General features: G+C 52.6%; 1 protein-coding gene across 2 annotated transcripts; it reads left to right on the top strand.

The window, feature by feature from the left end:
- The first annotated feature begins 1556 nt into the window (after positions 1-1556).
- Positions 1557-21466, top strand: LOC130872467 (twinfilin-2). 2 transcript variants are annotated; one of them, XM_057766403.1, is made up of 9 exons: positions 1557-1750; positions 4979-5056; positions 9090-9268; positions 9583-9678; positions 10038-10142; positions 10240-10365; positions 11216-11366; positions 11488-11609; positions 18355-21466. In XM_057766403.1, exons 1-9 carry the CDS (start codon positions 1726-1728, stop codon positions 21448-21450), a joined length of 3978 nt encoding a protein of 1325 aa, XP_057622386.1. In that variant the 5' UTR covers positions 1557-1725; the 3' UTR covers positions 21451-21466. The 2 variants fall into 2 exon arrangements, with proteins under 2 accessions (XP_057622386.1, XP_057622387.1); XM_057766404.1 differs by lacking the exon at positions 18355-21466 and adding an exon at positions 11958-12539 and having other exon boundaries at positions 1577-1750.
- The last annotated feature ends 1284 nt before the right edge of the window (positions 21467-22750 follow it).

A 22750-nucleotide genomic window follows, 5' to 3' on the forward strand; every position in this document is an offset into this window, starting at 1 on the left:
CTTGTGTTTTCTCATAGACCTGCCATTTCTTTTTTTATTTTGTTTATGTGTGTGTGTTACACACACATATATACCATCTATAGATATACACTATATATATGTGTGTGTTCGGGTGCAATGTAAAAACCAGTGGTGGACATCAGCCACCGGCCTCTATTGCTCCCTGTCTTACTGTTTTAGCTTATAAACTTGGAGTTCTCCATTTAGCTGGGCTGGCAAACAAGCTCCAGGTAGGTACTGGCCTGTCTCCTCCAACTCCCTCCCTCTCCTCCAATGCCCCATGGTCTCCCCGTCCAGTTCTGGGGGTAAGGGGGTAGAGCCAAGCTTTTTCACTCTGGTGCTGGCTGGAAATCTGAATTTATATCTCTCCAGTTCCCTACTATTAACTCATCTAACTTTGGGTTGTTTTTTTTTTCTAAGTTTTTATTTCAAATTTATTTTAATATTTTTTTATGTTTGAGTGCTTCGCCAGCATGTATCTCTGCACATCTGTGCCTAGTTCTAGGAGATCAGAAGGAGCTAGAGTTACAGACAGTTGTGAGTTGTTATGTCATGTGGGTGCCGGGAACCAAACTTGGGTCCTATGCAACAGCAGCAGCCAGTGCTCTTAACCAGCGAGCCCTCAATTTTTAAATAACAATTCTCAGGGCTGGAGAGATGGTTGAATGGTTAAGAGTACTAGCTGCTGGGGCTGGAGACATCGTTCAGCAGTTAAGAGCATTCCAAGTTCTTCCAGAGGTCCCGAGTTCAATTCCCAGCAGCTACATGGTGGCTCACAACCATATCTAGCAGAATCTGATGCCCCCTTCTGGCATAAAGTTGTACATGCCCATTGAGAACTCATATACATAAAATAAATAAATAAATAAATAAATAAATAAATAAATACTTAAAAAAATAAGAGTACTAACTGCTAAATGTTAGTAATAGCAGCAGAAAAAGCCTCTGATCATGGAGACAAGTTCATTAAGAATTGGGAAGTGTCTCAGACTAAGTTCCGGTCCTTAGAACTGCTGGGCCTTTCCACGCGCACCTTTGGGAAAACCTTCCTCTACTCTCCACTCTACTAGGTCACCCCGGTCTCTCCTATCGTCTTCCATCCACAGTTCACCTTCTCCTACGGTTCCTCACTTTCTCAGCGTATGGCTCCAGCCACCACATACACCCTGCTCCAGATCGTCAGTCCACCTGTGAAGAAAGGCCTGGGGACCAAGAGCCCCCTCCACACACACACACACACACACACACACACACACAAGCGCGCATGCCCACCTACACTGAGAGCCCCTCACGTGTCACAAACTAGGGTACGCCTGGGTCGGCTCCCACTCTCAAACCTCCTCCGAGGCAAATACAGTCCCTCCCACGCCCAAGCGCGGATCCGCCCACAAGACTCCTGGAATTTGGCCGACCAGCGCCCGCCTGCACACCCCTCCGGCACCCGCAAGCCCCTTCTGTGTCACCGAGAGGGTAGCAGACAAGCACTCGGCCATCCGAACCCCGGCGGCCCGCTGCGCGCACGCGCGGCACTAGTGCCCGCCTCTGCCGGCCTCGCCCTCCGGGGGCGGGGCGCGCTGGGGGCGGGTCCTGCGGCACCGCCCGGGAAGCTGAGCGAAGCTAGGTGCTACCGCCACATCCTCCGGAGCTCTGGGTCCAGGCTAGCCGAGTCGAGCCGGGCCAGGACCAAGCGGAGCGGTCCGACACGAGTGAGCCGAACGCTGAGCCATGGCGCACCAGACTGGCATCCATGGTGAGGGTGGATGGAGGGCGGACAGGGGGCCCAAGGGCTCTGCCGCGCCTGGTCTGCGCGCTTGGTCCCTTCATCCTCCTCTTCCTCGCACCGTCCAGGGAAGCTTCCTGTTCTCTTTTGCAGCCGCGAGTCACATCTTGGGGGAGTACAAACTGCTGTACGTGGCCGAGAGTGGGTGCACATGGGTGCACACAGCAAGGGTGGAAGTATCTGGGGGCGGATGTGCCTATATGTACCCATCTGGGTATTTTTGTTCTTTTCTGAAGGTGGGGTGTACCCGGATGTGCACATCTGGAAAAGTGCACACGCATGTGCACATGTCCTCTGTATACAGTCCTGTGTGTGCACATCTGGATGCGACTTGGTTATGTCGACCCAGGCTCCTTCGTGTGCATGCACTAGTAGCTGGTTTTGGACACCGTAGGTGGCATGGACCATCTCAGACATAAGTGTTTCCTGGCAGCATGCACACATCTATGGGTGTCTGCATGTGTGCACAGTTCAGGCACATCTAAGTGTGTGTGTGCTACTGTGGATGCTTGTCCGGGTGTCTTATGACCGTGGACTTGGGTATATGTGTGGAGAGAGTATCCTGACCTTTACTCCTTCCAGGATCCCCATACTCTTGCACTAGGCTGGACAAAAGCTGGCATAGAGCCCTCCTTCTTAAGTAGAATGGGGAGAGTTGCACATCTGACCTTGGCCTCTGACTTCTTCCGTTTTCCACTGTGATCTGCTCCAGCCAGGACTGCAAAAGTCCAAACTTCAAGCTGAAAGCAGGGAAGAGGGACAGGAGTTAGGCTTTCTAGGAGTGCTCCTGCCTCCACCCTCATCTACAGGAAGTGTCTACAACCCAGAGTGTCACACCCACAGTTCTCTCCAGGGTCCCAGTTTCCTCCTTAGATAGACTGAGACAGAAGGCAGAATAGCTAGAAGGCAGGTGTTTTGGCCCAGCCTGGTCTCACTGTCCCCATCTGTTACTGACTTGGGAGGATTACTTCCCTGACCAGTAGGGAAGGCCAGGCTGCCTGCCTAGACAGCTTGTTGGTTTGGCCACCCGCCACTCTTGTCACCACATCATGATCCCCTGCCCAGAGCTACCACCATCGACCTGCCTGACCGCCTGAATCCCTGCTTGCGGTTGTGGCCACTTGGTGGATGGATAGTCCTCAGAGGCTTTCCCCTTGGCTCCGCCTCATCCCCAGCCTGCTTGTCCTGAGCCTGCCAGGACCTAGAGCGGGCCCTGGCCTCCCTCAGGTGAGCCAACTTCTCCTGGAGATGGAGGGTCAGGTTTCCTGAGTCAGCCTCAAAGTGGGAAACTGTCAGGGGGAACCACTGTTTGGCCTGCCCCTTCCTTCCTCTTTGTCTGGTCTGAACTGCTGCCTCCAGCTGGGAGGAGGTGCTAAGAACTTAGTGCCCACACGCACTGCTGACAGATCCTGTGATGGATTCTGCCCTATTCATTCCCCATGCTGGGAGACAGGCCTGCTTAGGGGAGCTTCCCACTGTCCCGCCAATGAGGATATACACCTTCGTTTTTGGAGCCTGCTGGAGATAGCAAGAAAGACCACCCCGGAAGATCAGGTGCCAGCCTTGGTCTGGCTATAGAAGTAGGCCTGGTGACCTCAGAGTGGGCCCCCGAGAAGGACTGTAACCTGAAGCTTGCTGGAGGTGGAGGTGGGCAAGGTGGGGGTGGGGAGGCATGAATCTTTGATGACGAGGCTCAGGTATCCCAGCTCTGGCCTCTAGATTATTGATGGTGACTGGGGAGGCAATGGGTGGGGTAGGAAGGGATGTCACTGTCCCTGCTGGCTTTCAGTTCGCGATGGTAACAGTAGAAGGGGTTTGTCAGCCTCTCCCTCTGGGGAGCTTCCTGGCCTCTCTCTCAAGGTCTAGGCAGGTAGGAGAAGCGATAAAACACAGCCACCCTTAGATCAAAAAAATAATTATTAGCAGAAGTCCCGTTCCTTAGCACCTTCTCCCATGGACCAACCTTGGAGTCTGAGGGAATTAGCTCTGTTTTATAGATGAGTTTGAGGTTCAGAGAGGTCAGAGGTCACACAGTTAAGCGGAAGCTGGGGCCCCAAAGATCAGGTTTAAAACCTCAAGCATCTGCTGATGGTTACTACTTGTTCATGCCCAGCGGGGCTGTGTTCCTTGTTACAGTACCAAGCCATGTTTCTCTGTGCCCAGGACTTGTTAGGCCCTGATAGGCCCCTGGCCACACAGTGGCCTTCATGGGTCTACAGCCTGAGGTTGCAGGGAAAGGGGGAGCACCTGAGGACATGACTGAGAGTTTGTTTACCTAAAGCCCCTCTACCCCGCCCCTAAGCTGCCCAAGCCAAGGCCTATAAATATTCTGTGACCTCAGTTCTCCAGCTGTGTTTCTGCCTGGGTTCTTCTGACCCAGCAGCCCCAAGGTCACACTCACCCAGAGACCCCAGCAGGTCCCTTACACACTTGGACTGTGGTTTTCCTTCTCTGCTACCAAGAGTGGAGTTGAGATGATTCGTGATCCTCTAACCATGACTGTGGTCCTCACCTCGGCACTGTGTCCTTGGTCATTAATGACCTTCCAGCTCTGCCCCCACCCGATTTCCAGGCTCCACTCCTCCTCCAGGAAGCCTTCCTTACTGCCTGGGAGCTGAGGCTTCATTACCCCTCAATAGGATTATGTTGGGGCAGGTAGGCCCCTCTTTTGGTACAAACTGGATGGGAGCTCGTACTGCAAGCGCATTCTTGTGTCATGCATACCTTGTCTGTCTTGCCAGTTCACATGGCGTAGACACACTGCAGCTGTGTCTGTTGCCTGTATGTGTGTATGTGTGTGTGTGTCTCTAAATGAGTGTGTCCACTTACACTGACCAGCTGAGTGGGTGCCCATCCACTGCTGGACCATCCTATTGCCAGGGGACAAGTGGGTGCCCTTCGTTCTGGCCGGCTTGACTTGTCTTTGAACCTGCTCCATCTTCATGCACACGGTCCCATTCCTGCCTGCCCTGTCATCAGAGCTGTCCCAGCCAGCAGGCCATCTGCCTACCACTCCTACTAGCTAAATTTGGGAGCATGTGCTCAGTGGCCGTCTCGGGTTCCCAGTCACATGGGGAACCATATTTAACCCACTTCCCAGCCTAGCCCTCAGACCCCTCAGGGACAGCAGCAGACCCAAACTCATCCCTATCCACTCTGCCTGCTCACCAACGGCAGCTATGTTCCTTGTGCTTGTAGCCACTGAAGAGCTAAAGGAATTCTTTGCCAAGGCCCGGGCTGGCTCCGTCCGACTCATCAAAGTCATCATTGAGGACGGTGAGTGTCCCCCACAGGCTGGGGCATGGCATGGAGGCTGAACCCAGTTGCTTCTGGGGATGGGAACAATGGGTATTAGCTTTAGACCTCATTTCTCCATCTGAGAATGGAATGGGGCCATTCACAGAGGAGCCTCGGGGGAGTCCTGCAGGTGGGGATGGTGGCCACTCTGTTGTGGAGAGCCCTGTCCTGTGGTCGTGTCTAACCCCAGTACCTAGAGGCTGTGAGATGGGCCTTGTTGGGGAGCTGAGCTAGGTAGGTGGCAGGGACCCAGTGAATATGTGTGAATGTATGTTGTTTGCATGTGTGTGTGCATGCTTGTGTGTGTATGGTCAGCAGAATGGACCTGGCTTGGCTGCTGGCTATGGGAGAACTAAGATGCCGAGGACCTTCCCCAGAATGAGAAGAAAGAACTTACATCTTGCCATTCTGAAAACAGGATAGAGTAACTCTGTCCTTGACAGGGCCTTGAACTGACTGTGGGACCAGGGTTCTTACGAGCCAGTACTAGGGATATAAGGGTGTGAGATTTGAGTCAAGGCCTGAAGCAGACGTATCCAAGAAGGAAGAGGATCTGTCTGAGGCTGAATAGGGGTAGGGAGACAAGAAGTCCCTTTCTCTTCTGTGCCAAGTGACTGCTTCAGCAGGGAGGGATTAGATTCTAGGAGAAGGTGTGGGGTCCTTCTGGCATCCTCAGTAGGCAAGCTGTCATGAGCCTTTTGACGCCAGGCTCCCTGATGAGCCTAGTGTCCCATTCCCTTTAGCAGGGCCTGCCAGACCCAGAATTCATCTCGGGCTTTAGGACCACAGCTAGGCTGGGCTTTGTCCAAAAAGATGCCCTCAGAGGCTACTGGGCAGGGGTCATTATGGTAGGTGATGAGTGGAGGCCTCCTAGGTTTCCCACCCTTAAAGAGACAGTTGAGCTGGGTGGTGGTGGCACACGCCTTGAATCTCAGCACTCAGGAGGCAGGGGCAGGTGGGTCTCTGTAAGTTTGAGGTCAGCCTGGTCTACAAGAGCTAGTTTCAGGACAGGCTCCAAAGCTACAGAGAAACCCTGTCTCAAAAAACCAAAACAACAACAAAACAAAAGCAAACACAAAAGAGACAGTTGAGCTCATTGACCCCATTTTCAGCCCTGTCCCTTAACCTCCCAGGGAAGATGTCATTTGTAACTGTCACCCATAAGCATAAGAATCTCTAGGTAGATTATTAAACCCTAATTCTGCATTCCAAGTGTTGGGGTACCTGGGAATGCCTGGGGTAGGGAGTAGGGGTTTATATTCTAGTTGAGTGTAGTTGGAGCACACTACGGTTTGGGATTTTTCTACGGTTTGGGATTTTTTGTTTGATTTTTGGGGGAGGGGGGTTGTTTTTTGCTTTTGTCCAGTACAGAGTTTCTCTGTGTTGCCTTGGCTGTCCTGGAACTCTCTCTCTGTAGATCAGTTTGTCCTTGAACTCACAGAAATACCTCTGCCTCTGCCTTCTGGGTACTGGAATTAAAAGTGTGTGCCACTATCCTAGTTCTTTGTTTAAACAAAACAACAACAAAAACCTGTCTGTGCCTGTGTATGCAGTGCCCATGGAAGCCAGAAGAGGGCGTCATATCTGCTGGTACTGGGGTCACAGGCAGTTGTGAGCAGCCGATGTGGGTTCTGGGAATCAAAGGCAGGTCCTCTGGAAGGAAGAACAGCCATGCTTTCAGCTGAACTATCTCTCCAGCCCCAAATCACACTTGCTACACAAAATTCCTGGTATAACTAGGCATGATGGGATATGCCTATAATCCCAGCACTTGAGAGGCTGAGACTGGAGGAACTCAAGTTCAAAGCCAGCCTAGACTATATTGACTTGTCTCCAAATAGAAAAAGGAAGCCACGGGAGGTAGAGGTGGGAGAATCAAGAGTCATTCTTGGCTATATAGTGAGTTGGAAGCCAGCCTGAGCTACATGAGCCCGGTCTAAAAATATCAACAACAACAACAACAACAATAATAATAATAATAATATTCTGGTTTATTTTTAAATTTACATCTTCTGACCTCCATGGGTACCAGCCACATACATGTGCATGCCTGTGTGTGTGCATGTATGCATGCGTGCATGTGTGTAGATCTACAGATCCCTGGAATTGAACTTAGGTCATCAAGCTTGGTGGTAAGTACCTTTACCCTTTGAGTTATCTCGTTCTGTCTAAACATTCTGTCTAAAAATGTCAGAACTGTCTAGAGAGATGGTTCAGCAGTTATGAGCGCACGTTGCCCTTGCTAAAGAACCAGATTTGATTCCCAGCATTGACATAGTGGTTCACAACCATCTGTAACTTCAGTTCCAGGGGATCAAACACCTTCTGACCTCCATGGGTACCAGTCACATACATGGTGCACATACATAAATCTAAGTAAAACACTCATGAAATAAGTAAAAGCTTAAAAAATATGACCAACAAACTAAACAGTACTGACTGTGTTTGGTCCTCTTCTCCAATCTCACAGGTTATAGTTGCTAACTTTCTTTCTTTCTTTCTTTCTTTCTTTCTTTCTTTCTTTCTTTCTTTCTTTCTTTCTTTCTTTCTTTCTTTCTTTCCTTATTTATTATGTATACAGTGTTCTGCCTGCATTTATACCTGTACACCAGTAGAGGGCACCAGATCTCATTACAAATGGTTGTGAGCCACCATGTGGTTGCTGGAAATTGAACTCAGAACCTCTAGAAGAGTAGCCAGTGCTCTTAACCTCTGAGCCATCTTTCCAGTCCTCTCTTTTTTTTTTTTTTTTGGTAGGGATGGGGTGTTACAAGATTTCTCTGTGTTGTCCTGGCTGTCCTGGAACTTGCTGTGTAGTCCAGGCTGGCCTCGAACTCATGGAGATCCGCCTGCCTCTGCCTCCTGAGTGCTGGGATTAAAGGCGTGCGCCACCACTGTCCAGCTTTAACTGCTAACTTTCAACCCTAATTCCCTTCTGAGTTCTGGGTAGTCAGGCAAGGAAGCCAGGACCTCTAGAGCTGGTTAGACTGGTGGCCTCACATATTAGATTCTCAGGCCGCTGGATTCTTGACCCTATCCAAAAGACCTGGTGGGATCTGGTGAAGTGCTGGCATGGCCAGCTAGGGTCACCCGTGGCCCAGCTAGGGTCACCCGTGGCCCAGCTAGGATCACTCGTGGCCAGCTAGGGTCACCCATGGCCCAGCTAGGGTCACCATTTTGCCGAGTTCTTTCGCTGGGTTGGCATGTGTGACCAAGTATATGTATGGTGTCTGAATGAGGTCTCAGCCTGAAACTATGATTGGATGACCTACTTGGCCAGAAAGGTGGTAGGTCTGTCAGGTCCAGGCTGGCTAGCAAGATGGCTCAGTGGGTAAAATTATTTACTGCTCAACAACCTGAGATCAGTCCCTGGAATTTACAGTGGACTGAGTCCTGAAAGTTGTCTTCTGACTTCTACATGCACACTGTGAGATGCACGCACCTATACACATAGATGTCACACATACAAACACACACACACACACACTAATAATAATAGTAATAGCCAGGTCGTGGCGGCTATTTAATCCCAGCACTCTGGAGGCAGAGGCAGGCAGAGCTCTATGAGTTCGAGGCCAGCCTGGTCTACAGGAGACAGTTCCAGGGCAGGCTCCAAAGCTACAGAAAAACCCTGTCTCAAAAAAAAATAGTAATAATAAATAAAAAATAATAAGTTGGTTGTTAGATAAACAGGGTGACATATTCCTGTAATCCCAGCACTTGGAAAGCTGAGGCAGGAGGATTGGACGTTGAAGGCTAGCTTGGACTGTATAGCAAGTGTGGGGTGTGTGCAAAGGAAGCCCCCTGCAGCTGGCATGTGTGGCTTCCTTCTTTCGCTCATATGTATCACTCACAATTCAACTTCCTACTTTGGAGATTTGAGGGCTCATGGGAAAGTGGGGTGGCCAGCAGGTCTGAGAAGGCTCAGGAAGCTACATCCAGAGGTCAGAGGTCCACAGACGGAGGGGGAGGTGGGATGCGCCGCTTCAGCTCACCCGGCCTCTGCCCCCAGAGCAGCTCGTGCTGGGTGCCTCGCAGGAGCCAGTGGGACGCTGGGACCAAGACTACGACAGGGCTGTGCTGCCGCTGCTAGATGCCCAGGAGCCCTGCTACCTCCTCTTCCGCCTTGACTCTCAGAATGCCCAGGGTTTCGAGTGGCTCTTCCTGGCCTGGTCACCTGATAATTCTCCAGTGAGTCCTAGGCACCGTTGCCCATCTCCCTGCTTGGGGCCAGTGGGAAGAGGGGAGAACAGATGAAAAACTGGCCTAAGGAGGCTAAGGGAAGGAATGTTAGGGGCTGCCCTAACTCATCAGGGCTGATTGAGCTGGGTGGAGGCGCCCCCTGCTGGCGAAAGCTGCCTGATTCAGTTTTGCTGCGCCCCCTGCTGGGCATATGGGATCAGTGAGATGACCTGATTCCAAGACCTACCTCCCTCTTCTGGGGCTCCAGCTGGCTCCTAGAGAGGCAGCTTGGCCCAAGGGCCTTAGAGTTTGCCCCATCTCAGGTGCGGCTGAAGATGTTATATGCAGCCACGCGAGCCACAGTGAAGAAGGAGTTTGGAGGCGGCCACATCAAGGATGAGCTCTTCGGGACAGTAAAGGTTAGTCGACCAAGCCAGAATGCAGGATGGGGACCAGAGGGTGAGGCACAGGGTGAAAAACAGGAGGACTGGGAGCTGGGATGCACCATAGTTGATACAGTGTTTGCCTAGCGTGCATTGAACCCTAGGTTTGATTCCCAGTTCTCAGGAAGTGGCGACAAGAGGACCGGAAGTCCAAGGTCATCGTTGACTGTGTAGTGAGTTTGAGGCTAGCTTGGGTGCAACCTAAGATGCTGTCTCAAATAAAAGAAATGGAAAGATGAGGAGTCTGGGAGCTGCAGGCAGAGATGCACAGCGGGCTTCTGCCTGCCTACCTGCCTGCTTGGGGTGTCCATTTATACCTCTGAGCCTCCCCACAGGACGACCTCTCCTTGGCTGGGTACCAGAAGCACCTGTCATCCTGTGCCGCACCTGCCCCACTGACGTCGGCTGAGAGAGAGCTCCAGCAGATCCGCATCAACGAAGTGGGTGCACAGTAGGGTGTGTGCTGGGGGTTGCTAAACGTGGTAGGCTGCAGGTGTGGGTAGTAAAGCCTCTCTCCATGGTCGCCCCCACCCCCAGGTGAAAACTGAGATCAGTGTGGAAAGCAAGCACCAGACCCTGCAGGGCCTTGCCTTCCCCCTGCAGCCTGAGGCCCAGCGGGCACTCCAGCAACTCAAGCAGAAGACAGTCAACTATATCCAGCTGGTAAGCACACACAGGCCGGCACTGCGGGCTCCTCCTGTTCCTGCTGTTCCTGCCTGTGTGTTGCACAGCCGCAGCCCCATCTCCTGAACCACTCTGCTAGTACGTGTTCTTAGACCGAGCGTGCAGCTCGGTTGGTGCAGTGTGTGCCTGGCACACACCAGGCTTTCATCCTTAGCAGCAGCACATTGAACCGCAGAATACACACCTGCAGCCTCAGCCCTCAGGAGGCAGAGGCAGGAGCACCAGACTGGCTCTAGGGCATCCTTGGCTACATAGTGAATTCAAGGTCACCCTAATCATATGAGACCCTGTTTCAGTCTTTTTGAAACATACTGTTTTCCTCTCCTCTCTCTGCCCCCAAGTCCTGGCTACAACAGGCACCCTATAAACATGTGGCCGTGCACACCTTCACAGTATATAGACACCCATGGGTTTATGCTGGCCCTTAGGCCTGACCCTTGTCCTATACCAGAGTTTCTCTGGAACCTCCTTGACCACCTCTTTCCCAGGACTCTGCCTCCTCTGCCCAATCAGAATGGCTCTCTCTTACAGACACTTTCTGGGGCTTTGCCTCTGAGGATAGAGCCATTGCAAGGCCTTGCTGAGATCGAGGTCTTCCTCGCCACCCCAGACGAATCTCGGTGGGAGCTTCTTCCCCAGCTGAACCTTCAAAGGGGCAGAGTTGGGGCCAGGCCTGGAAGGTCTCTTTAGAATAACCCCTGCAGCCTGAGGTCCAGCCTTGGGAAGGGGACCCCAGGGAGAAGGACCCTCCAAACACTCCTGCCTGCCTACCAATCCTGCTTCCTAATGGGTACAGTGATACCCTCACACCTCCCCGTCTCCTCCGCAGAAGCTGGACCTGGAACGGGAGACGATCGAGCTGGTACACACAGAGCCCACAAGTGTGGCCCAGCTGCCCTCCCGGGTTCCCCGAGATGCTGCCCGCTACCACTTCTTCCTGTACAAGCATACCCATGAGGGTGACTCCCTTGAATCTGTGGGTGAGTTGCTATGACAGGGACCTCAGTTCTGTGCTGGTCAAGAACAGCAATGGCAAGCCACTGCTTGGGTCTGCTATGGGGTATCCCAGCCTGTGTGGGCTCACCTCCTTGTCCCCCACAGTGTTCATCTACTCCATGCCGGGATACAAGTGCAGCATTAAGGAGCGCATGCTCTACTCCAGCTGCAAGAGCCGCCTCCTCGACTCTGTAGAGCAAGACTTCCAGCTGGAGATAGCTAAGAAGGTATAGCCTGTCCCCAGGGCCCGTCACCCCACTCTCCATGGGGGACACTGGAGTCCTAAGTCCATACAGGATGCATTGCTACAATATTGGATGGGTGGGGAGCCTAAGATCTGGGACAACCCAAGACACACACAAGCCCAAGCCTTTGTTTCACTTCCTTTCCCTAGGTCTTGGGGGGCTGGGAGATGGTGACTCAGGCCAGCAGGGTGATAGCCCTACGTTATATACCTAGTGGTGACCTAAGAGAAGATCAGATCACTATCAGGGTTACCCTAGGAGTGAGGCTTATCAAGAGTGGTATGTGTTGGGACCTCAGTATAGTGATGGCTTCTGTCTTGATCCACACAGATCGAGATTGGTGATGGGGCAGAGCTGACAGCCGAGTTCCTCTACGACGAGGTGCACCCCAAGCAGCATGCCTTCAAGCAGGCCTTCGCCAAGCCCAAGGGCCCTGGGGGCAAGCGGGGTCATAAGCGCCTCATCCGGGGCCCTGGCGAGAATGGAGATGACAGCTAGGTGTCTGGACTGGGAACAGGGCCAGGCGTGTGGACTGCAGGGTTGCCACCCCACCACTTTTGCTCCTCCTTCCTCCCCAGCCTGGGCTCTAAGGAATCGCATCCTGTGGGGCAGGAGGGCAGGTGGCTGAGCGCATTTGCTACTTTCAAGAGCCATTGGACCGGCTCTTCGTGACCTTGCCCTGTGGCTGTCCCTTCCTCTCGTCTGTGTGCACAGGGTGACTGGGGAGCCCTGCCTGGCTTTTTCAAGGGCATCTGAGTGGGAAGCCTGGCATGAACCTAGCCTTCAGATCTGATGCTATGGTTCCAACTCAGTCCAGAAGCTTTTGGCCACAGAGGGTGGGAACAGTTGGCAGGGGCCATATGTCACAGGAAGGGATGGGTGAACGCTGTATTTTCTAAAGAATAAAATATTTTTAAATCAATATTGAGCCTCACCTTGTGACTTGGATGCCTTTGTTGGCATAGCTGTCCTTTCCCTGTTTAGAAGGGGCTTGCTGGCCTGCCAGGGTGACGCCCGGGCACTCCTGACCGCAGGTATATGGGAGATGCTTGAGTGTACGGCTGCAGCCCTTCCCATGAGGCTCACACGCTTCCATGAGGTTGTAGAGAACTGGGTGTCTGTTTCCTGTGGGTGCTGTGACAGGTTACCACAAACTCGGTGGCTTAAAAAAGAGGTAGTTTGAGCCCAGTCTGAGCACCATAGTAAAACACTGTCTGAAAAAAGGGAAAGAAAGCCTTGCACATTTATATATACGGATATGGAGGCCAGACGAGGCTAACACCGTGGGGACAGACAGCTGGCTTTGGGCAAAGTTAGCCGTGTTCTCAACTCTGAACTTGAAAAACCAGATTCTGCTGCTCAAGGCTTCTGTGGACTTGTGCCTCGATCTATAGTCAGATCTTTCCATCTTTAATTTTTCTTCTTAATATGTTAGTGTTTTGTTTTGAGGCAGGGTCTTGCGGTGTAATGAATGAGACAGGCTTCCTACATCAGCCACCCTAATGCTGGCATTACCAGCATATATCACTGTACCTGGCTTTGTCTCTGTTTTGTTTTTGTTTTTTTGAGACAGGGTTTCTCTGTAGCTTTGTAGCTTGTCCTGGAACTAGCTCTTGTAGACCAAGCTGGCCTCAAACTCACAGAGTTCTTCCTGCCTCTGTCTCCTAAATGCTGGGATTAAAGGCATGCTTTAATCACCACTGCCCAGCTTTTGTCTCTGTTTTATTGTTGGGTGGATTTCTGAGACAGAATCTTGTAGCTCAAATTCTATAAAGACCCAGAGTCAGATATTAGGGATGAAACAGAAAGATCAGAGAAACAGAGAAGCCAGTCACTAGAGTTCTTACCTCTCTGAATGCTTAGACCAAAGGAACGAGATCCTGTCTCTATGAACCCTCACACTGTAACCCTGAGCTCCTGTCTCCTCCTGTCTTTTTTTTTTTTTTTTTTTTTTGGTTTTTTTTTCAAGACAGGGTTTCTCTGTGGCTTTGGAGCCTGTCCTGGAACTAGCTCTGTAGACCAGGCTGGTCTCGAACTCACAGAGATCTGCCTGCCTCTGCCTCCTGAGTGCTGGAATTAAAGGCGTGCGCCACCATCGCCCGGCTTGTCTCCTCCTGTCTTATATTCCTCTCTGCCCAGCCATATCACTCCTGTCTCTACCTCCCTAGTGTTGGTATTAAAGGCGTGTGATCCCAAGTGCTGGGATCAAAGGTGTGAGCTGTTTCTCTTTTAGGCTGAGTCACTCTCGTGTAGACCAGGCTGGCCTCAAACTCACAGGGTTCTGTCTGCCCCTGTCTCCCAAGTGCTGGAATTAAAGGCACATGCCACCACTGCCTGGACTCTATGGCTAACTAGTGGCTTAGCTCTGCACTCTGATCTTCAGCAAGTTTTATTTGTTAGATCACCAACAAAGTATCACCACAGAATCTCGTGTGCCCTAGGCTGGCCTCAAAGTGGCTATGTAACTGACGATGATCTTGTAACTCTATAGTCACCTCCACTGTGCCTGGTTTACAGGGTATCAGGCATCACATCCAAAGCTCTGTGAACACTAAGCGAGCAGTAAGCACCGTAGCTACATCCACAGTCCCTGGGTCTACTTTCTAACACTCACCCTCTTGGCTTCCTGTCCCCACTTCACCTGACAATAACGTAGGATTGGGGGAATTAGGAGATGGATCCCTAAGAAGGCACTGTTTGTTTTTTGACAGAATATTATGTAGTCCTGGCTAGCCTGGAGGTTTGCTATGTAAACCAGGCTGACCTCAAAATCACAGAGATGCCCCTGAGTGCTAGGAGTAAAGGTGTGCACCACTACACCTGGCTCCTAAGAAGGCATTGTGGATCCCACCACCCTGGGTAAGGGCTCTCTGGCTGGGTTTTCACGGCACCGAGGCTATAACGGGCATTCTAGAGATGTGTATCTTGGCGTCTCCAGTCCTGTGTGTCCTTGTCAGCATCCCTGTGCCCCTCTTCAGCCTGCTTTACTCTTGCCAAGGAATGCAGGCTGGTGAGCGAAAGTGGACAACTGATGCTGTGGTCCACGAGGAGTCCCTTGGCCTCTGGGAAACTGCCCAAGTTTGATACTCAGCAGAGGTCATGGGTGAGTCTATGCCTCTGAAGAGTGGGTAGACACCTCATGTCCCATGAGAAGATGGATGGAGAAACATTCAGCTGCTGAGTGACGCTGTCCTTTCTCCTGGCTCAGGACATTGTCCCATTGCAGAGGCCGTTTTCAACCCCTGCTAAAGCCCCTAGGATTATGTACAGAAAAGCTGGGACCCTGCAAAGTTCCACGGGAGACTCAGTCCAAATACTGAGTTCTCAGGCAGGCAAGGAGATCATGCAGATGGCTCGCAAGCTAACAAGCCAGCTAAATCCTTGGTACCTTGGATCCTGCCTGCTATGCGATCCACTCTGATGAGGGTCTGGGTGGAGCCAGGAGACTAACATAGAACCCTGCCCCTTTCGGGAGAATGGCCATTCCTTCATTCTCTCATTCATTCATTTATTCAAACTTCACTCAGAGATGCCCCGACCACCAAAGCTGAGTGCTGAGGATAGGACATAACTTCGTCAGATACCGAGCAGTGCTGCAGACACAGATGGGAGTTTTTCTCCTCAAGAAGACTAAAACCGTATCCAGCAAAGCACGAAGGGAGGGTGGCTTGGTGTGGCAGCAGTTGATAAACATTATACAAAAAGAAAACCAGCAGGCCACAGTGCACAGGAGAGCCAGACCTGGCAGGTTTACTTATGTCTGTATTTCTTTGGAGTCAGTGTCTCACTATGTAGCCCAGGCAGGCCCTCGTGGTGCCGGAAAAACGGGTGTGGAGCTGAGCTGAGAGGCTCACAAGAGGTCAGGGAAGAGAAGATGATATGAGCAGTGTGTAAAGGCGGGAGGCGAACCGGACCGTGTGGGGAATCTGGAAAAAAGAGTGTCCAGGCAGAGGGAAGAGGATGTTCAAAGGCCGCAGAGCTAGCAAGTGCACAGCTGTATCCAAACAACAAAAAGCCAGTGTGGCCGTCAGCAGATGAGGGGGAAAATGGAAGCACAGGGAGCATAGGATCTTGGCTCCTGTTTGGACAGTGACTAGGGCTCCAGACAGTTAAGGAGGATCTGGGCAGAGGTGGGACCCAGAATGAAAGTTTTGAACAGAGGAGCTGGAGAGATGGCTCAGCAGTTAAGAGCATTGGTTGCTTTTCCAGAGGATCTGGGTTCAGTTCCCAGCACCCACGTGGGAGCTCACAGCTGTGTGCAGTGCCAGGCGCAGGAGATCCGACATGCTCTTCTGACCTCCTCAGACACTAGGCTTGCAAGTGGTCCACAGACACACATGCAGGCAACACGTACATGTGTATGCACACACACATATACTATACACATATATACAAGTATACACACATATACACTATATACATATATGCATGTATATATTATATATACATTATATGTGTGTATGTAGGTATGTATATGGAGAAAGGGAGAGAGAGAGAGAGAGAGAGAGAGAGAGAGAGAGAGAGCGGTTTGAACAGGTCTTTCCAGGGGCTCATTGTGAATAGGCTGCAGGGGATGGGAGCAGGACCAGGATGATGTTAGAGATGCTGTCCGCTCAGGCAGGCAGATAGATGTACAGGCTGTAAGCAGTGGGCAGCTTCTAAAGGGACGCTTTCAGAGCATAAGGTTTCTCCAGGTTTTCTAGACTTAAAAAATCTGAGTCCCAGTCACCCGGGCCAAAGGAGAGTGTGCAGAGTTGGGTAGTCAGTGCTGAGTAGCACTTTCTTCCAAGGGAGGTGGACCATGCTGTCCTTCAGGAAAGCTCCTTACAGCTCAGGATGGAGACAACCGAAAAGCTTCGGGAAGTCCCTGATATGAGCAGATGATGGGCCAGGCCCTCAGACTGTTGAGAGGAACTCTCAGATGAGAAGTGGGGGTGGGGTAGGGTTGGGGGTGGGGGCTGCCTGAAAGAAGCCGAAACCAACTGAGCTGCCTGCAAAAGCCCCAGGCCAACTGAATTGCTTAGAAAATTTACTCTCCAACCTTCTGAGTTGCCAGTAAGTTGTGCCGTGAGCACAACATTCCAGCTTTTGTGGAGTCCATGACCTATGCTGGGGTGGGCTTTTGGGGGTGCAGCTGTCGTTGGGTCTTTGCTGCTTCACCCATGCTTCTCCCAGTAACTCCAATCAAACTCATTGATTAGCCAACTTGGACTTCACTGATGTCCTCAGTTTTGGTCTGTTATTGGTTCCCTTCCTTGGGTGAGTACCCATTTGCACACATCTCCCCAGGAATAGTATCACACAGCAGCAACATCAGCCAGCATTCCAGTTGAACCAGCCGCTGGAGTCTGGGGCCTAGAGTCTGATGGGGCATTGGGGGAAGTGGACATGCAGAGCGGGAGACACAATTCCTGGAAGAGATATCAAGGCTGCTGCCATGCTGAAGGCAGGCGTTGCCTCCAGCCTCCGACTCACAGAGGCTCTACAGAGAGAGAGTCTGTCCTGCGAGCACCCACGGGGCGAGCACTGAGGCTTGAGGGTGAGGTGACGCCCTCCTTGCAGGTGTCCGCACTCTGCCAAGCTCTGGTGCTACTCTAAATTCTGGTTTCTCGTTGACCTTGGGCAGGAGTCTGGGCTTTGGTCCCTTCCCACACCTCCCAGAGGACAGATGTGAGGCCTTCATGGCTGACTGTGGGGTGAGGAAGAGAATGGAAAGAGGAAGGGGTGAGGAGGACTGGCCGCCTGCCATCTAACTATGCAAAAAACCTGTGACTCACTCTACCACCTGCCCTCCCGGGGAAGGGATAATGTATTAAACTGTAGTGAAAGTGTCACTTCCTCAATTCTCTAAGGGACCCCGGTGGAGCATCGTTCTCTGCTGCTCAGCTCGTCAGACGGAGCCTCTGGAGGAGCCTCCATTCCCCAACATGGTAGGACCCCAGTTCTTAGTCTCCGGGGGAAGGGTTCATGGGAAGGGATGATGTTAAAATGGGCAACAGTGAAAAGGGCCGTCTACTCGGTGCCCTTGGAATATTCATGTACTCCCCACCTAAGGAAATTGGAGCAAACATTCTCTGAGCAGAGAGGGCTGAACCTGCTAGGTGGATAGAGTAGTTGAGACCCCGGACTTCAGCCAGTGGTGGTGCCCGGCCTGCACACGGCAGAGCTGCTGCCCATCGCTCTCTCTGAGCCTTATGATTCTCAGCAGGTTGAGGGTTCTCAAGTCAGACAGGGGAAGCAGATGGAGTGTAAAAAGACCTAGGATGTACCACCGGTGAGGAGCCAGCCCACACCTCAGGGGGTTCAGGCCTCCCTGCATTTCGGCCAAGGAGAGGGCAGGAGGCTAATGGAGCAAGGCTTCAGGGAGGCGGAGAACCTGAGCCCTGGCAGATGTTGTGTTCAGGAAAAAAGAACTGAGGCCCCAGGGGAGAGGAAGAGAAAGTGTGAGAGGCCCCTCAGGCCTGTTGGAGTCTGTCCTGGCCCTGCTGTGGGTTGTGTTTGGAGCAAAAGCTCCAAGTCTGGGGTCTGGATTCCAGACCATCCTGATTCTGTCCTAGCCCTGAGTCAGTGGCTGAGCCTAAAACCAAATAACGGTCTTGAGTGGGCTAGAAGGAGGCTGGTGGGTGGGGCATTTGGAGAGGACTTGGGAACCCTGAAAAAAGCCCCAGTGAGAGGGAAGGACAGGGTAGTATACCACTGGACACTCATCCAGTCCTGGCTCTCCCAGGTTCTCTGCCTCAGGACCCTGCACCCCTTGTCTCTCCTGGTGCAAGCCGCAGTGCTGGCCGAGGCTCTGGCCCTGGGCACCCTGCCTGCCTTCCTGCCCTGTGAGCTGAAGCCTCATGGCCTGGTAGACTGCAACTGGCTCTTCCTGAAATCTGTGCCCCGCTTCTCTGCAGCAACACCCCGTTCCAATATCACCAACCTCTCCTTGATCTCCAACCGCATCCACCACCTGCATAACTTTGACTTCGTCCACTTGCCCAACCTGCGGAAACTGAACCTCAAATGGAACTGCCCGCCCACTGGCCTCAGCCCCATGCACTTCCCTTGTCGCATGACCATCCAGCCCAACACCTTCAAGGCTGTGCGTACCCTGGAAGACCTGAACCTGAGTTACAATGGCATCACCACTGTACCCCCACTGCCCAGCTCCCTAATGAACCTGAGCCTGAGCCACACCAACATCCTGGTACTCGATGCTGACAGCTTCACTGGCCTGCATAGCCTGCGCTTTCTCTTCATGGATGGGAACTGTTACTACAAGAACCCCTGCCGTGGGGCAGTGGAGGTAAAGCCAGGGGCTCTCCTGGGCCTGAGCAACCTCACCCGTTTGTCTCTCAAGTATAACAACCTCACGAAGGTGCCCCACCAACTGCCCCCGAGCTTGGAGTACCTACTGGTGTCCTATAACCACATCGTCAAGCTGGCACCTGAAGACCTAGCCAACCTGACCTCCCTGAGAGTACTTGACGTGGGTGGGAACTGCCGCCGCTGCGACCATGCCTTCAACCCCTGCATAGAATGCGGGCAAGAGTCCCTCCTGCTGCACCCCGAGACCTTCCATCACCTGAGCCACCTCGAAGGCCTGGTGCTGAAGGACAATTCTCTCCACATGCTGAACCCCTCCTGGTTCCATGGCCTGGCCAACCTTTCAGTACTGGACCTGAGTGAGAACTTTCTCTATGAGTGCATTACCAAAACCACCGCCTTTCAGAACCTGACAAGCCTGCGCAAGCTCGACCTGTCCTTCAATTACTGCAAGAAGGTATCATTTGCTAAGCTCCACCTGGCAAAGTCCTTCGCGAGCCTGGTGTCCCTGCAAGAGCTGAACTTGAACGGCATCTTCTTCCGCTTGCTCAACCAGTACACGCTCAGGTGGCTGACCCCTCTGCGCAACCTCCACACTCTGCATCTTCAAATGAACTTCATCAACCAGGCCCAGCTCAGCATCTTTGGTACCTTCCCAAGCCTTCGCCTTGTGGACCTGTCAGACAACCGCATTAGTGGGTCTTTGGTAATGTCAGCAGTCACCCCCAAAGAGGCAGATGATGGGGCGCAGGAGAGTCTGTGGTCTGGGGTTCTCGCTCCAGCTCCGCTGAGCACCCCTGACCATAAGAACACCATGGTCAGATGCAGGAACCTCCCGTTCACCTTGGATCTGTCTCGGAACAACCTCGTGGCAATCCACCCAGAGATGTTCGCCAACCTCTCACACCTCCAGTGCCTAAGCCTGAGCCACAACTGCATTGCACAGGCTGTCAACGGCTCTCAGTTCCTGCCACTGACCAAACTGAAGGTGCTGGACCTGTCCCATAACAAGCTGGACTTGTACCACGGGCGCTCTTTCACTGAGCTCCCACAATTGCAGGCCCTGGACCTGAGCTACAACAACCAGCCTTTCAGCATGAAGGGTATCGGTCACAACTTTAGTTTTGTAACCCATCTGTCCACGCTGCGATACCTCAGTCTGGCACACAATGACATTCACAGCCGTGTGTCCTCACATCTTCGCAGCACCTCGTTGGTATCCCTGGACTTCAGTGGCAATTCTGTAGGCCTCATGTGGGGTGAGGGGGACCTTTATCTCCAGTTCTTCCGGGGTCTGAGAGTCTTGAGCAAACTGGACCTGTCTCAGAATCGCCTGCATATTCTCCTGCCCCAGAACCTCGCCAACCTCCCAAAGAGCCTGAAGGATCTGAATCTCCGTGACAATTACCTGTCTTTCTTTAACTGGAGCAGTCTGGCCTTCCTGCCCAACCTGGAAGTCCTGGACCTGGCAGGAAACCAACTAAAGGCCCTGGCCAACGGCACTCTGCCTTACGGCACCAGGCTCCAGAAACTGGACGTCAGTAGCAATAGTATTGTCTCTGTGGTCCCAGCCTTCTTTGCTCTGGCCTTAAATCTGAAAGAGGTCAACCTCAGCGACAACATCCTCATGACAGTGGATCGCTCCTGGTTTGGGCCCATAGTGGTGAACCTGACAAGGCTAGACGTGAGAAGTAACCCTCTGCACTGCGCCTGTGGGGCGGCCTTTGTGGACTTCCTGCTGGAGGTGCAGACCAAGGTGCCTGGCCTGCCCAACCAAGTGAAGTGTGGCAGTCCTGGCCAGCTGCAGGGCCGGAGCATCTTTGCGCAGGACCTGCGGTTATGCCTGGATGAGGTTCTCTCCTTGGACTGCTTTGGCATTTCACTATTGGCCGTGTCTGTGGGCATGGCAGTACCGTTACTACAGCATCTCTGCGGCTGGGACGTCTGGTACTGCTTCCATCTGTGCCTGGCATGGCTACCTTTGCTGGCCCGGAGCCGGCGGGGAGCCCAAGCCCTGCCCTATGATGCCTTCGTAGTGTTCGATAAAGCGCAGAATGCGGTTGCCGACTGGGTGTATAATGAGCTGCGGGTGCAGCTGGAGGAGCGGCGCGGGCGCCGAGCCCTGCGACTGTGCCTCGAGGACAGAGATTGGCTGCCCGGCCAGACGCTCTTCGAGAATCTCTGGGCCTCCATCTATGGCAGCCGCAAGACACTCTTTGTGCTGGCCCACACGGACCGGGTCAGCGGCCTCCTGCGCACCAGCTTCCTGCTGGCTCAACAGCGCTTGCTGGAGGACCGCAAGGATGTAGTGGTGTTGGTGATCTTGCGTCCTGATGCCCACCGCTCCCGCTACGTGCGCCTGCGCCAGCGCCTCTGCCGCCAGAGTGTGCTCTTCTGGCCCCAGCAGCCCAGCGGGCAGGGCAGCTTCTGGGCCCAACTGAGCACAACCCTGACTAGGGACAACCGCCACTTCTATAACCAAAACTTCTGCCGAGGACCCACAGCAGAGTAGCCCAGAGCCACAGCTGGATACAGCGGCACCTTCACGCCTGGCCACGCGGGTTGCTCGCCTACCTTGCTCTGTCATTCTGCTTTTCTCCAGGAGCACACCACCTGCCAAACCACCAGCCCTGGGTTCCTGGACAGTGTGGGTGGGAGGAGAGATGGGAAAATTCTCTGTGTCTCCACAAATTAAAGAGGGAGAAGATGGGTAAAAACGGGACCCACAGAGCAAAGACTGGCTGTGAAGGTCAATTTTCTTCCCAGACATCTTCCAGGAGGGTCTGAAGATAGTCACCAGTGTCGCGGCGTAAATGAATGCAGACAGATTGTAAAAATATATACAGCTTTAATGAGGAAATAGACTTACAGAACCAGAGGTTCCCACGGAGAACAGGAAAGCAGAAGGGGCGGCTGGGAGCACGCCCACAATCTTTATAAGTAAAAAATATCCTTGGGAGACCCCGCCCCCTGCTAGCAAGGTGATTGGCTGGGTCTCCCCTACACACCAGTTGTGCCTGGGTTCTTCCCAGAGAACAGGGCCTAGTCTGACTTTGTTGTTGTTGTTTTGTTTTGTTTTTTAAACTGTTCTCTGAAGGTCCTGCTCTTTGTGATGGCCTGTGTCATCACCTCTCTGTCTGTCTTGTATTGATCTGGGGTTCTGCCTCCCTCACCTACTGGCCTATCTTGAGGGCAGAGAAGATGCAGGCCTAGTTTATCTCTGGCCCTTAGCAAGGTCCCGAGAAAACTCCCAAGCAGGGCAGCATTCATTACTAGGTGTGTAAGAAAAGAGGGATGAGTGTACAATCCGGGGGCCATGCCTAAGCTGGACAAAGAAGGCCAGCCTGGATTAGAGTTCTGTCAGTGGCGGTAGCAGCAAGAAGCTGAGAGCCACAGGAGATCAAAAGTGTATTCAACACTGTGTGGTGTGTGTGTGTGTGTGTGTGTGTGTATATGTGCGTGCGCGCGCATGTATGTATGAGAGTCCATGTACACTTGTGCGGAGGGGGATCCAGAAGTCAACCTCACATGTTACTCTTCTGGTGCTGTACGATTTGGTTTTCACCAACCCAGCGCTCACCAATTAGTCTGTGTCAGCCGCCAGAGAGCGCCAACCGTCCCCCTTCTCCCAGCTCCAGGGTTATAAAGGCACCACACCGAGCTTTTCCACACAGGTTTTGGGATCAAATTCAGGCCACCGTGCTTGCATGACAGGCACTTTACAGACGGTGTCCTCTTCCCAGCCCCGTGTCTGCCCTTTTGACATCATGACAAACAGTGTCAGCTGCATTTGAGATCTGTGTGGTGAGTTA

Source organism: Chionomys nivalis, chromosome 4 (genome assembly GCF_950005125.1).
Source record: "Chionomys nivalis chromosome 4, mChiNiv1.1, whole genome shotgun sequence".
Taxonomy (NCBI): domain Eukaryota; kingdom Metazoa; phylum Chordata; class Mammalia; order Rodentia; family Cricetidae; genus Chionomys; species Chionomys nivalis.